This window comes from Bos javanicus, chromosome 3 (assembly GCF_032452875.1).
Source record: "Bos javanicus breed banteng chromosome 3, ARS-OSU_banteng_1.0, whole genome shotgun sequence".
Lineage (NCBI taxonomy): Eukaryota > Metazoa > Chordata > Mammalia > Artiodactyla > Bovidae > Bos > Bos javanicus.
Window position 1 is genome coordinate 93,348,094 of NC_083870.1, and position 15,221 is coordinate 93,363,314.

Genomic DNA, 15,221 nt, shown 5'->3' on the forward strand with positions numbered 1-15,221 from the left:
AAAGTGAAGAGGAACTAAAGAGCCTCTTGATGAAGGCGAAAGAGAAGAGTGAAAAAGCTGCCTTAAAACTCAACATTCAAAAAACAAAGATCATGGCACATGGTCCCATCACTTCATTGCAAATAGATGGGAAAACAATGGAAAGAGGGACAGACTTTATCTCCCTGGACTCTAAAATCACTGCAGATGGTGACTGTAGCCATGAAATTAAAAGATGCTTGCTGCTTGGAAGAAAAGCTATGACCAGCCTAGACAGCTTGTTAAAAAGCAAAGACTTTAGTTTGCCAACAAAAGTTCATCTAGTCAAAGCTATGGTTTTTCAAGTAGTCATGTATGGATGTGCGAGTTGGACCATAAAGAAGGCTGAGCACCAAATAACTGATGCTTTTGAACTGTGGTGTTAGACAGTTCCCTAGACTTACTTGGGCTGCAAGGAGATCCAACCAGTCCATCCTAAAGGAGATCAGTCCTGTGTGTTCATTGGAAGGACTGATGTTGAAGCTGAAACTCCAATACTTTGGCCACCTGATGCGAAGAACTGACTCATTAGAAAAGACCCTGATGCTGGGAAAGATTGAAGGCAGGAGGAGAGGCGGGTAACAGAAGACGAGATGGTTGGGTGGCATCACTGACACAATGGACTTGAGTTTGAGCAAGCTCAGGGAGATGGAGAAGGACAGAGAAGCCTGGCATGCTGCAGTCCATGGTGCTGCAAAGATTTGGACATGACTGAGCAACTGAACAACAATATACATGGATTAAAATTAATTCAAAAGACAAAGTCTTTTGTTTTGGGGTCTTTTTTGATTTTGGGTGTTTTGGAAATGGTAGTGGAAGGGGACTGGGAGGCCCTATTTCTGTCCTGCACTGTTGCTAACTCACTCTGTGGGCAAATCACCTCCCTCTCCTGGCTCAGCTTCCTCATCTATAAAATGAGTCAGCGGCTGGACTAGAAGATCTTTAAAACCCCTTCTCAGCACCAACATTCTATAATTTGGGGCTTTTCAAAGTATCAGACCAGTAACCAAAGCTATGTTTGGCTTTGGCTTTACAAAAAAATATTTATAAGTACAAAACTTTAAGTCATATGGTGTTTGTTTGAAAGTCTTGTACTGGCCTCACCCACAAGCTTACCCTCTGAGGAAAGTGGACTCAAACTAGCATTGCCAGAAATAACAAAATTGAATTAAATTAAATTTAAAAAGAACACATCCAGTTAAATTCGAATTTCAGATAAACAACGAATAAAGGAATTCCCTGGTGGTCCAGTGGTTAAGACTCTGTGTTTCTAGTGCTGGGGGCACGGGTTTGATCCCTGGTTGGGGAAATAAGAACCCGCAAGCTGTGTGGCTGGGGCCAAACAAACAAACAAAAGCAAAAAATCACCTACAAATACTTTTTGGTATAAGTAAAGAACAAATATTTGTTGTTTATCTGAAATTCAAACTTAACTGGCCCTCAGGGCTCCTTCCTCTTCAGTTATCATGTTCCAGTTATGTGACCAGTTACTCTGGAGACAGCAGATTGGTCAAGGACCTGGTGCTCTAATCCAAGGGCCCCCAGATAGGGGGAAACCAGCAGGTTATGAGGAAGCTGGTTCTAAGAACTGTGCCCAGGAAGGGCTCTTTAATACAGAGAGTGGGGTCTCACCAACCAATCCGATTCTCTTTCTTTCAGCATTTTAAATGTGAGCCCTCCTTCAAAGGGCTGGTAAGCATTCATGAAAGTGTGGGGTGAGGGGACCCAGGACAGAAGGGAAACTGACTCAAGAATGCTGTGGTCTGTTTATGAGTCAGTGTTCTCATAAAGTAGACCAACAACTTCTCTGGTGCAGAAACTGTGCCTCATTCACTCTTGAGTGCCCAGTATGAAGTCTGGCACTGTATGGGCTGAATGAATGTGTGAACAGTATGCAACCCTGCCCCCTTGGCACATATCATCATTTCAAACAGATTTGTAGCAAGGCTAGGAGTGTACAGAGTTGGGGGAGAGAGATGATTTAATGTGATTACTAACCCTTTTCTCATTCAGGCTCTCTGCCAAGTGCTTTATGTGCATCCTCTCATTTAAGCCTCCCAGTGGCCCTGTGAAATGGTTATGACCCTCATGTTACAGATGAGAAAAACTCAGAGAGGTTGAGTAACTTGCTTGAGGCCACAAAGCTACTTACAGGGGGTCAAGATTTGAACCCAAGTCTGTTTGGCTCCAGAGCCCGTGTTTTCTCCATGGACTCTGCTGTCCATGTGTTAGACGGGAGAATATGGGTGAAATGGTGCTCTGAAGATTGTAAAATAACTGTGAAGTCCATATCGTCTGCTCTAACCCCAGCTCCCGCTGTGTTTTCAGGAAATTAGTTACTTCCAGTTCCCGGGAGAGCTCCTGATGAGGATGCTCAAGATGCTGATCCTCCCACTGGTCGTCTCCAGGTGAGGGGCGGGTGTTCCGCTGGGACGGCCGGGTGGGGTTTCCGGGAGAGGCTTCCGTGCAGATTCCGTCTGGGCCCTCCTCCTGCGGTGGGTGTCTGAACTGCAGGCTCTGGATGTCGTGGTTGTCGGATGCTTATGGGAAGTAGGTTGTGGCACGGGCTGCTGGAGTCTGGTGCCATTCAGTGGCACCCGTTGTTTCAGTCCCTTTCAGTGGACACTGTATTGACCTGAGCAAGTGATTTGGAGTCCTAGAAATTGACCTGACTCCAGGGTAGCTCAGGGTCAGGGAGTTCAGGCCCTGTTCCCAAGGAGAGGCTCTAGGTGGTGAATGCAGCGAGGCGTGGGGGAAAGGTGACCTTGGAGACGATCACAAGATGATATCCTGGCTCAGCTGTGTGCTGTACTGGCTGTGGAAACTCGGGCAGGTTGTCAGACTCCTCCGAGCCTCAGTTTCCTCATCTGTAAAATAAGAATAAAAACACCTACTCCAAAAGGTTGCTGTGAGGACCATTGGAGGCTGTCTATTTGCTAAACATTCAAGCACTGAGCACAGGCTTGGAGGGCAGACAGGTGGGAGATGAAGCTGGAGGATGGGTTCTTGATCGTGAAAGACCTTGAATGCCAAGTTAAAGCATTCAGTCTTTACCCATTAGGGTGAGGGCCAGTGCAAATCCTTGGAGGTCACCTGGTCTCTAACACAGATGTGCTGGTGAGTTTGACCAAGGCCCTGGTCCTCTCTAGGTCTCGGAATTTTCAGCTGTATAATGAGTTGGTGGCTCCAGATGGTGTCCAAGAGCCCTTTAGTCTGAGACCATGGGTTTAGAAGCCTCACCTCCTCGGACTTGTGTGCAGGGAGGGAAGTGGACAAGCCTCTGAATCCTGGATTCAGGTGGCTCCAGGATGTAGGGGGCTCTGTCCCCCTGGGCAGGGTCATTAGCCTTCTCAGCCTCCCTATTGCTGAGGAGGGAGCCAGCTCCTCCTCCTTGCCCCTCTAAGGTGGCGGAGATAATGGTCCCCCATTATCTAAAGGCCAGCTAATGGTGTTTTCTGCTGCCTGTAGGAGGCCTTGCCAAGCTCAGCTCAGCTTCCTGCAGGCAGCATTTGGGTCTCTCAGGAAACCTTCAAGGCTCTGCTAAAAGGCCACTCCCCTCCAGAAGCCTTCCCTGACTCCTCAACCCTCTTCAGTGGCTGCCTCCTCTTCATGTGTCTTTTGAGTCATTCGCTGAGTCAGGGAATCTGTCAAGGTCACCGGTAGCCTCCCTACTGCTACATCCAAAGGACACTCTGAGTTCTTGCTCTGCATGACCTGTTCACATTTCACACACTTGATACAATGGTTGGTCACTCCTTCCCTCTCAAAACACTCCTCCCTATGACTTTACTCCCTCTAGCTTTGGCTGCTCTCTGCCTTTTTGTCCCAGTTTCATCCCCCTCTAATCAACCTCTGAATGTTGCAATTTCTCAGGCCTTTTCTCATCTGTCCTCATGGCTTTAACATACCACCTATAAGTCCAGCCTATAGATCTCCCTCCCCGACCTCGCTTCTGAGAATTACTTAAACTACCTACCTGACACTGTGTGTGTGTGTGTGTGTGTGTGTGTGTGTGTGTGTGCTCAGTCATGTCCGACTCTTTGAGACCCCATGAACTGTAGCCCACCAGGTTTCTCTGTCCATGGAATTTCCCAGGCAAGAATACTGAAGCAGGTTGCCGTTTCCCGCTCCAGGGAATCTTCCTGACCCAGGGATCAAATCCACGTCTCCTGCATTTCCTGTATTGACAAGCAGATTCTTTACCACTGCGCCACCTGGGACATTGCCACTTGATATTTCATGAGGATTTCAATTTAGCGTAATCAACATGAGATTTTACCCTGTAAACCCATCCCTTTTCCTGTTTTCTGCTTGTCAGTAAGCAGCAACTCCACCTACCCAGTTATTCAAGCCTCTGTATTTATTTTCTTCCCCACCCCAGCTCATCCATCAGCGACTCCAGCTGATTCTTCCCCACAACTAGAACCCATCATCATCCCCACCACAGGTGCAGACTCCACTGTGACATCACTGGTCTCCAGGCTTGGGTTTTTGTTCCCCTCCCATCTGTTCTCCAACTGGTGTCCAGAACGGTCTCATGGAAAGCCCATCCGGCCATGCCATTCATTCACCTAAAACCCTTCAATGGCTCCCATGGCATTTAGTATAAACTTCAGATCCTTAACCTAACTAGGAGGCCCTTCAGGGTCCTCCCAGCCTGTGCTCCACCTCGTCTCGTGCCTCACTCACTCCAGCATCCTGGCCTCTTAGTTCTGTAAGCAAACCAAACCCTCCGCGTCTCAGGGTCTCCACACATCTCAGGGCCTCCCTTCTGCCTGGAGCCTGCTTCCCCAGCACTTTCCATGTCTTCCCCTTCCTCTTCCTTTAGATCTTGACTTCCATGTCCCCGCCTTAGAAAGGCCCTCCCCACCCATCCTCCTTCACTACCACCTTCACTCTCCCCCATCATGCTCTCTTCCTTCTCTTGCTTAGCACTTACTATGTATTATTATTCATATGTATTTCATTGTTAACTTGTTTGTCTTCCACTGGACTATACTTTCTGTGAAGGCAGAGGCAATATTCTGTTGAGGTTCCACCCAGGAACTTGTCAAATGCCTGGTGCGCTATAAGTGCTTATTAATACTTGCTGAGTGGATTAATGACTTCAACAATTGTGCTTTCTGGCATGTGGCCCTGTACTGAGTGCTGTAGATGCAGAGATGAATGAGGTTCTGTTCACTAGGAGCTCACAGGCTGTGAGGGGGACCAATGAGGAAATAGACAATTACACGACAGCCAAATAAACATGCTGCCGGAGGAACACAGGACTCTGTTTTTTTGTTTCCTTTTCCCCAGTTGTATAGTAATATTAAGGCACCCCACTCCAGTACTCTTGCCTGGAAAATCCCGTGGATGGAGGAGCCTGGAAGGCTGCAGTCCATGGGGTCGCTGAGGGTCAAACATGACTGAGCGACTTCACTTTCACTTTTCACTTTCATGCATTGGAGAAGGACATGGCAACCCACTCCAATGTTCTTGCCTGGAGAACCCCAGGGACGGGGAAGCCTGGTGGGCTGCCGTCTATGGGGTCGCACAGAGTCGGACACGACTGAAGCGACTTAGCAATAGCAATAGCATCACCCTTTGCTGTTGACCTTACTCACTGCCGGGGTGTGGCCTCTTACTCATAACAGAAACACTTCAAATGAAGTGGCCCTTGCATGGGCCCTGGAGTCAGGCAGATCTGCCTGGGTTCACATCCTGGCTCTGCCATTTCCTAGCTGTGTGACTTTGGGCAAGTTATTTAACTTAAAAAAAAAAAAATCCTGAAGTCAGAGTCAAAGTCCTGGGTCCTAGCCCAGCTTCTGCCACAAATCACCATGTGATCTTGGGGCAGGCAGGTTTACCTGGGCCTCAGTTTACCCAGGCTACCCAGTGATTTCAGGCCCATCCAGCTCTCTGAGTCCTGGCTCTCAAAGGCTCTCACGCCACCAGACTCAAGCGCTTGCTCTTGGCTGAAAGTGGAATGTGGTATTAACTTGAGAAAAGCCAGTGCGTGCTTATGTTTCATGTGTTTATATTGTACAGTTTGGGCTGGTGCAGAGCAACCATGACACTGAAAAATGAAAGTGCTTTAAAACTTTCCTATTAAGAGAGAATTAAGCTTTCTTGGGAGAAAATGACACAGTTCTGAGCCCCTAACTGCTCCATCCCTGAGCCTGTCTTCCTTTAGCTTCAACTGGTCTGTAATCCATCTGTCCATCCATCACCCACGGTTCCCTGAGCTCTTGATCTCAGCCAGCCCAGGGCCAGGCATTTCTGTCCTCAAGGAGCAGCCACCCCGGTTTGGGGATTGTCACTCAGAACAGAGCAAAATCACCAAAGTTGCCTTGAAAATTTACCTGTCAGGCCTCATCCCCGGCTTGCTGAACCAGAACTGCCAAAGGGCCCAAAAAGGTTTGTTTTGAAAGTTCCACAAGTGTTCTAATGGTTTGAAAAGAAACCCTGATGACTTGGGATCAGAACTTCTGGCTGAATAGCTAAAGAGCCTGGCTTGAGGGCTGTTCTTCAGTTCCCGGGCCTCCAAGCTGTACCCCCAGGAGACAGAGGCTTCCTGACGTGTAAATTGCTCCAGGGCAGTGTAAGGATACACATCAAGGCACATTTGCTTCAATTCCAGTAATCTGCAAGTTGGAGTCCCAAAGCCTGGCACCCTTTCCCCTCTTCCTGGAGAATCTGCCTCCCTTCCCTACACCAAGCCCCTGGCCCCAGGCTGGTCCCCTTGTTAGATTCCAAGCATGCCACATACCACCTCTGCTCAGGCTGCTCCCCTCCCACCAATGCCCTCTTCACCTCTTAATTAAGTCCCCCTCTATGTACACAAGGGCATGGATCACTAGGGGTCACCTTGGAGTGTATCCACCTGTTTTCTGTCTGCATACCTCCCTTCTCTCTACCCCTTCAAGACCAGCCAGAAATCCTGGGCTCCTTGTCTTTAAAAGTCATCTCCACTCACGCCCTGTTCCTGGAGTGGGGTTGGGTGGAGGTGTGCCCAGCTTCTGGTCCTAGTGGCTCATCAAGGAATTTCTTCTGAACACGGACAACCTCCTTACCATAAAAAGGATCCTGAAGAATATGAATTTGTCTTTCTCTCAGGGACATCACAGGGTCTGGTACATTGTATGTGCCTAAGAAATGCTTTTTAAATGAACAAAGAGCAGTGGAAGGAAGTTGAGGCAGAATTCAGGCAAGGTTTATGACCAACATTTGAACTGACCCTTGGACAATGATTCGGAGTTATCTTTTTAAAATGGTTTGCACTTTTAAAAGTTACATAAGCAAATTACAAACACTGTGGATAACAACAAAAAATCCTATCATTCCACATCCCTAATTCTGCCCCTATTCTTTTTCCTGAGAATGTTTGTTCTTGTCTTTCTTAATAGTGAATTCACCAGGCCCAGAGTGTGGTCCTTGGCTTACTGATTCAGAAACTCAACCTCATCTGAGCCCCTGAACTGGTCATGCCTGTCCTCTGATAACTGCAAGAAGCAACCAAATAAACCAAATGTCAATTTGTTCATCCACAGGGATAAATACAATTGCTAAGGAGGACAAATGCACCCAGCCTCTGGCCAGAGCATTTCTCCCTATAGGCTCATCACTTGAGGACCTCACTGGTTAAATGTTTGCTGGCAGGACAATTATTTAACGGTATAACCAGCATGTGTCTAGGTTTGCCATTTTTAGTCTTCAGGGCCCAGGTGGTAGAGTTCCATCCTACATGCATTTAAATTTAGTGAATTCAATTACATGTGGTATGAAAAAGAGAGAAAATAATTTAAAGGAGACAAATGGCTTCCCCCATTCAAAGAGCTGGGTGCCTGTACCGTGGTTGAGCTGGGTCCGCTTCACTCTAAGCCAGTCTCAGTTCCCACGTGTCTTGTAGAGTGAGCATCTCCCCACATGGCTGCAGTGATTCTAGGCCATGAAGAGAGGATTGTATGGTTTCTTTTTCACATCATGGCCTCCAAGTGAATTCTGTCTGCTTCAGCTGGTGATCACCTGAAGAAACAATAACCTAAAACTGGGAGGAAAACTGTCTTGAATGAAAGTATATACCTCCGGAACTTTATGAACAATTTAAGGGATCTTCAAGGGCAAATTTAATTATGAATGGTTTTTGCTTTATGTACTGACTTGAGGACTGAATATGCACAAGCAAGAAGCCCATTTTCTTCCTTTTGAGGCCTGCACCCATTGGCCAAGATCAGCTTATAAGTGTTAGTAGGTAAAAAGAGAACTGAAATATCTGATCTTGCCACTAGCCCTGTTGCTCTGGTTCCTTCCACATAGTGTTACTGTTGAGCACAGGTCCTGCATGGATTGGTTCAAGCCTAAACATGGCCCTTTGCAGGTACATGTACCTGCTCAAGCCACAGGGATACTCAGTTCTGGCTCCTGGGTCATACCAGAGAGTTCAATCATGGTTCTTCAAAACAACTTCAGTCATGCTCTGAGATTAGCTCACTGCAGTTGAGCCCTCAGTCCATTCTCCCCCGTGGTGAGTTAGCCCTGGAGGTCTTTAGTACTGACAGACCTTGGTCATGGGTGCCCTAGTAAACCCTGATTCTAACTTCAAATTGCAAGAAGCAGGGGTTGGGGTCTTAGTCTCTTTTTTCTCGGAAGGCCCCTGAGACTTGTGCAAATTAGTGCCCCTTTCCGTAACTCGGCAGATCTTAAGGTCTCAAGGAGGGGCACTTCCCTCAGACTGCAAGTCTCTCCCTTCCCCCGCACAACGTGTGCCTTCTTGCCTTACAATTGCCACTTGAAAAATTCTTCTAAAAACGAACTCAACTGCAAGGAACACAGAAGCCTCAGACAAAATTCAGAAAGCTCTGCCTCATGTTATACTGGCATAGGAACTAGTAGTCAGATGGTTAGGACCTGCCATGGCATTGTACTTGGACAGTGCTAAGGACCCTACCACTCTCTGCTGTCTTCTCTGTGCTCCACTGCTGACTGATTCCATGCTAATTACACCTTCTTTCATTAGAAAAGTCAAGCCTTGGAGCCTTCCTTTCCCATGTTCTCCCTGTAATATCACTTGTTGCTACCCTGATCCCTTTCGCTTTACATTTATTATTTAACCCAGTTTACATTTATGGTTTAACCCAAAGAATACTGGCAACTTTCTGTTCCTTTATGTTCTTGGAAGATACCTCACTGCTGTGCTTAGTCACTCCATCATGTTGGACTCTTTGCAACCCCATGGACTATAGCCTGCCAGGCCCCTCTGTCCATGGGGATTCTCCAGGCAAGAACACTGGAGTGGGTTGCCATGCCCTCCTTCAGGGGATCTTCCCAACCCAGGGATCAAACCCGGTTCTCCTGTATTGCAGGCAGATTCTTCACTATCTGAGCCATGAAGGAAGCCCTCAGATTTACCCCAGCATCTGTTATTTACCACACTCTTCACTTCGACCATAAAATAGACACAATGCTATCTGCAAACTTACAAAGAAGTTCCCAGCAGGTGCTATGGGGAAGGGGGACCATTTTGGCCCCAATGAGGTTAGACTTAGCTTCTAATGTTGGGAGGTCATCTAAGCCTTGTTTTCACACATCCCCAGACAAGAGTGATGCAAGGAACCTGGGGTGGGTCAAATCAGCATCTGGATCCAGCTAGGGCCTCCAAATCTCCACTTGTTTTTTTGCCAAACTCTCCTCTCCTCTCATTCTTCAACGTCTTAAACCAGGCATCATTCAAGGAAAACTGAATCCATGTGTTTGTGACTCACTGATGCTGGACATGGCAGAATGTTTTGTTAGCTCCACATCGTAGCAGAGAAATCCACGGGTGTGTGGGTTAGTATGTGAATGTGTGCTGTAGGTCTTTACACACGTGTATTGTGTGAGTGTATGTGTGCACACGTATATGTATTGCTTTTCTATTGTAAGAATTTTAGACTGATTTTTCTCAGAATGAGGAAGTCTTGTTTGGCCAAAGAAACTCAACCCTCCCTTCTCCCCCTTCCTGAGGAACTCTAGTTTGGCAGACAACTCCCAAACACCCACGTTCTAACTTACTGGAGATGGTCCTGGGCCAAGCCGCCATTGAAGTCTGGCTTGAGAGCCAGTCTGCAGGGGGCAGTCCCAGGGTAGACAGTCAGTGGGAGGGAGGCAGGAGGAATGGGCAGCCTGCACTTCTGAACTCTGCCTCACAAGCCATGGGGCAACTGTTCTTAGCAGAGCTCTGTTGACCTCTCTGATGGGAGCCCTGGGATCACTCTTTGGCCCTCTTGCCCAGTCAGCTGATCACCTTACTCATCAGGAGGGGAAACAAAGCCCAGCTGTGGGCTGCGGGTGGGGTCAGACCATCAGCTTGGTGACTCCAAAAAACTTCCAGATTTTATCACCCATCGCAGACTCCCAGGCTCTTTCCCCCTTCCAGTTAGAGAATTCCTACCTATCCTTCAAGGATGTTTTCAGCAGCCACCTCCTATGGGAACACTAGCCTGATTCCCAGGCTGGGCTAGATCCCTGCTCTGGCCTCTCTCAACCCAACCAAGCCCCAGGGCTTTGTGATGTCGACCCTGCAGGTCTCTCCACCCACCTGAGGACCACAAATCCTCCTCCTTCCTTTTTAGGAGCCCACGGCACGCAGAGCAAGTGTTCAACATGGGGCATTCTGGGGACCTATGTGAGTCTGGGGAGGTGGGTGAGGTCTTGAAAAAGCTCCTGCTACTCTCCTCTGTGGACATCCACTGTATGGGGAGGGAAGTTCAGAGCCTGGGGCAGGTGGGCCCAGCTGGACTAGACACTAGCCGTCCCTCTGGTAGAGGGAGGGGAGGCAGGGGACCTGTGTTCCCATATCCTCTGGGTGGGTGCTTTCTCTCCCTCCTAAACATGGCATGGGGGCGCTGGTCATAACAGTTATGATGTTGTCCCAGGAAAGCCATTCCTAATGGTGGACGTGACTACCTGAGACCATAGAGCTGAGTCACAGTTACCTGTGGGAACATTGGCTCCCTCCCTCTGACATTCTTTGCTTCACGGAAAATAAAGGGGTAGGGGACTGGAAACTGGATGGACCCTTACTGCTCTTGGGAATGCAGCCTTCCCAGTGCAAAGTGGTTGAGACTGACATATGGTCAGACATGAGCTCTTGAGGGCTGCAACTGCGGCTCCTCCAAGCTTTTGCTTTTGACCAAGTTCAAGCTTGTTATTTGCGAGTTCCCAATCCATCCCCTTCTTGTGGCTAGGGGCCTGGGAAGAGGAACCTGCAGAAGGCAGGTGGGGACACAGCAACATCCCCTCAGACCCATGTCTGTCTTCTTGCCACCCCTACTCCCCCCTCTCTCACCCTGCCTCCCACACTCTGAGCCCTGAACTTCATCCCCACTTTCCCACCCACCCTGGTCCCATGGAATCTACAGTGGAACCAAAGAGGTTTGGTCTGCGTGGCTCCAGGGGGGTAGGGCTGGGCTCAGTGTAGAAATTCTCCTCCCTGGAGGCAGACGTCATACTAATAAGTATAACTAGCTCACAATGGAGGTAGTGAGTTCTCTGTCCTCTGAGGTATGCAAACAAAGATGGTAGAGTAGTTCCCACCCTTGGGAAGGGGGTGCTGGAGCCCGAAGACCTAGACCTTAGCCAAGTGGGAGCCTAGGCATCCTGCCTTAGGTCCCAGAAGAAGTTTGGCTTGAGGGTGGGGGTGTGGCCGTGACAGCTGGGAAGTGTAATTCAGTACTAACGTGGCACTTGCTGTCAGCTGCCGGGCCTACGGTCTGCTCAGGGGAAGGAAAAAGACCTGAGTACTTGGTAGGGCTGACGGGACTCCCACGGACCCCCGGGTGCCTCCATCTTTTGCCTGTTGGGTGAACTGCCTGCAGCTGCACCCAGGGGCCAGCTTAGTAGAGCTTCCCTGACTAGGTCAGCCGAGGCCAGAGCCCAAGGACTTGGCTCCTTCCTGTCCTTAACTTCCCAGGGCAGGATGTTGTGATTGTGGATGCTGTCATGCTGGTAAACCAAATCTACTCACTAGTTCAAATCTACCTACTCACTATGTGATTTGAGCAAGTTGCTTGCACACCTCCAGTGACTAGGAGCTCACTACTTCTCAAGGAGGTCCCTTCCAGGGCAGGACAGCTGTTTCTAGAAAGTTATTCCTGCGGTTGAGCCGAGCTCTGCTTCCCCATGGCTTTTCCCATAGATCCCAGTGTTTCCCAGGTCTGCTTTGCTGTGCTCCACAGCCCCAGCCCTCTAGGCTGGCATCACTGTCCCCCACCACCTACCCCAGCTGCCCTCTCTGGGGCACACACCTCCCTCCTTTGTCCCTTTTCCTGTGGGTCTCAACGTCCAGGGCAGGTCTGTAGCCTCTTCAGCAAGCCCTCCAGGCTTCTAGCTACAGAGGCTGCCCTTCAGCAGCCTCATTCCCCATTGACTCACCAATCTGGCAGCAAACAAACCCCCCAAATCCCCCTTCCGCGTGCTGCTGCTGGGGCTCAGCCCTCCTCCGCCCCAGTGTTTGTGCTCTCTGGGGTGTTGAAGCCAAGTATGGCTCTGCATGTGTCCGTGTTCATCTTCATCATGTCAGTCTAAACTAGCCTGAGTTCTGCTTAGTTCCAACTCTCCCATCCAGCACATTGGCTGTTCCTCCCAGCTTCCCATCCTCCTCAAATCTGATCCACACACTGTCAGTGCCCTTGGCCAAGCCATTGATAAAAACAACCGGGAAGGAGAGGGCTAAAGGGAGAGCTCCAAAGCACAGCTCCAGAGGCCCTCCCGGGTTCTCAGCACTCAAAAGAGGGCTCTGCCTGTGATAATCATTCTCACCGTTCTCAGGAGACCCTGTGCCAACTACCTCAATGTCCCACGGACACACAGTGCCAGGGGCACTGCTAAACCTGGCAAGGGAAACGAGGCTGGTGCTGGTGACTTGTTCTCCAGAACCCACAGTGGGTGCTCATGGTCATCAGAGCTCAGAAGTCACCCCCTATCACAATCTTGTCTAGAATTTCACCCTGGCTTAACACACACACACACACACACCAGCAAACCTGCACCCAGGCCAGGCCAGGCTCTGAGCTCTCAGGACCTAGAACTGAACCAGATTCTGCCCTTCCCTAGAGGAGCTCATGGTCTGCTCGGGCAGGTGGCCATGGAACATTTGATGACAGCACAGAGGTATGCTAGTAACTGGAATGTGCTGACTACTTGCTATGTACCAGTCACTATTCTAAACCTAGACTAACCCTCACAGTAAACTATCACTGCCCCCATTTTGGAAAAGGAAAGCAGCCCACTTCAGTATTGTTGCCTGGAAAATTTCATGGACAGAGGAGCCTGGTGGGCTACAGTCCATGGGATCACAGAGTCAGACATGACTGAGTGACTGCTGCTGCTGCTAAGTCACTTTAGTCGTGTTCAACTCTGTACAACCCTATAGACTGCAGCCCACCAGGCTCCTCGGTCCATGGGATTTTCCAGACAAGAGTACTAGAGTGGGTTGCCATTGCCTTCTCTGGACTGAGTGACTGAGCATATCCCTATTTTATCGTCCAGTGGGAACTGAGGCACACAGAGGCTCTGGAACTTGCCCGAGCCTCCCACACAGTGAGGGCTGTGTGCAGGCAACCAGGAGCTGCCTGGCCTGGTCTGGCGGGCTCAGGAGGCCCTCAGAAGGAGGAGGTACTGACTGGAGACTGGAAAAATGGGTGACAGCAGGAGAGAACCGGAAAAAAAGCAGGGAGCGCAGGGGCAAGGCAGCAGCGTTCCCTCACTATTCACTGCGCCACTCAGCATGTGTTCCTGCCAGCCTGCCCAGTGCCAGAGGTGGTGGTCCCTGGGGATCAGAGGTGCGTGTGCCAGCAGAGTGCCCCAGAACAAACTGGGAAGTACAGGGTGCCCTGGGGAAGTGAATGAGATGGCCATAATCAGGGAAGGCTTTCCAGAGGAAGTGAGCTCTGAGCTGGAAACTGGTTGGGTTGGAGAGGTGTGCGTGGGGTGGGGTAGGGGGTACCAGGCTTAAGGAACAACCAGAGCAAGGGTGGTTCAAGGAGCAGCAGTGAGAATGGGGTGGCCAGAGAGGTACCAGTCAGGAGAAGAATGATTCTAAGGCCTTGGAGGAGTGTGGACAGTTCCTGAGGGCCAAAGGGAGCCACCATGGACTTCTGACAGGGCGGGGCCCCCAGCAGTCAGAGCAGTCTGTCCACCCTCCACAGTGCAGTGTGCAGGGAGCAGTGGGCACCTCTTCTGGTTGTATAGGGTCACGATACTCACCTCAGGGGTATGCATGAGAACAGATGAGGGTTAGCAGCAGCCTTTTTCTCCCTCCTGGAGGAGTCTGGCAACAGCACCTCACTTTCCCTACCCCTGCAAGTGCAGCAATTACCAGATTACCAGATTCCAACAGGCTGGGCCCAGGGTCCAGTTAGCTCCCCAATCACATCAATCTCTTGAAACACAATCTCAGGCCCAGCGTGGTGGCCAGATGGCTTAGGAGGGAGTCCCAGACTTTTGGGCTTCCTGAAGCTCTTCCCAGGGCCCTTGAGGATGTGAAGGTTCCCAGGAGCACCCCCATTCTGGGAGTTGGGAAGGCAAGTTTACCTAGTCTTCCCTCACTATAAATCACAGAGCCAGAAGGAATATTTGAAGTCAACCTCATGGAATCTCCCCCTAAGCCTGGAAGCCTTGATACAGCATTCCAACAGGTGGCCACCCAGCCTCCACTTGGATACCTCCAAAGATGGGGGGGCTCACTACCACAAATCTGAGGGCAGTGGCCACGGGGCAGGTCTCTGAGACCTGAGAACTCTGAGAGCTGAACTAAAGAGGTATTACATGGACTAAATCACACTAAAATTATGATTAGCCAAAGCTGGAAGGCCTTTTACTTCCATAGGAGTTAAACCAGATCTGTACCATGGGGAGTCACTGTGGGAGAAGGGAAACCCCACAGGGTTGAACCCCAAACCCCTGTCCCAATTTTAACTCTACAGCTGACTAGCTGGGCAGCTTGGTCAATCATCTCCACCCCCTTATTTTTCTTATCTGTAACTTAAACTATGCAGCCCAATAAGGCACTCCCTAGTCATAAGTGACTGCTAAACCTTTGAAATGTGGCTAAGTGCAACAGAAAAACTGAACTTCTTGTTTTTAATTGATTTAAATTAAAAATTTAAAACCAGAAGTAGTTTTTCTAAGCTTTTTCTATTGATTACACATTGAAATGATAATATTTTGGATATACTAGATTA

General features: G+C 49.4%; 1 protein-coding gene and 1 long non-coding RNA gene across 2 annotated transcripts in view; one reads left to right on the forward strand and one right to left on the reverse strand.

Moving 5' to 3' along the window:
- SLC1A7 (solute carrier family 1 member 7) overlaps positions 1–15,221 on the forward strand; it is a 51,984-nt gene that overhangs the window by 5,990 nt on the left and 30,773 nt on the right. The window contains exon 2 of the mRNA XM_061411933.1: positions 2,347–2,426. Coding sequence (XP_061267917.1) covers positions 2,347–2,426 — 80 coding nt within the window. The remainder of the gene's footprint in view (positions 1–2,346; positions 2,427–15,221) is intronic.
- Positions 1,982–10,033, reverse strand: LOC133244574 (uncharacterized). Its single transcript, XR_009735446.1, has 2 exons — positions 7,851–10,033; positions 1,982–2,885 (listed from the first exon to the last, which is right to left on the reverse strand). It is a non-coding gene; the product is annotated as an uncharacterized LOC133244574 (long non-coding RNA).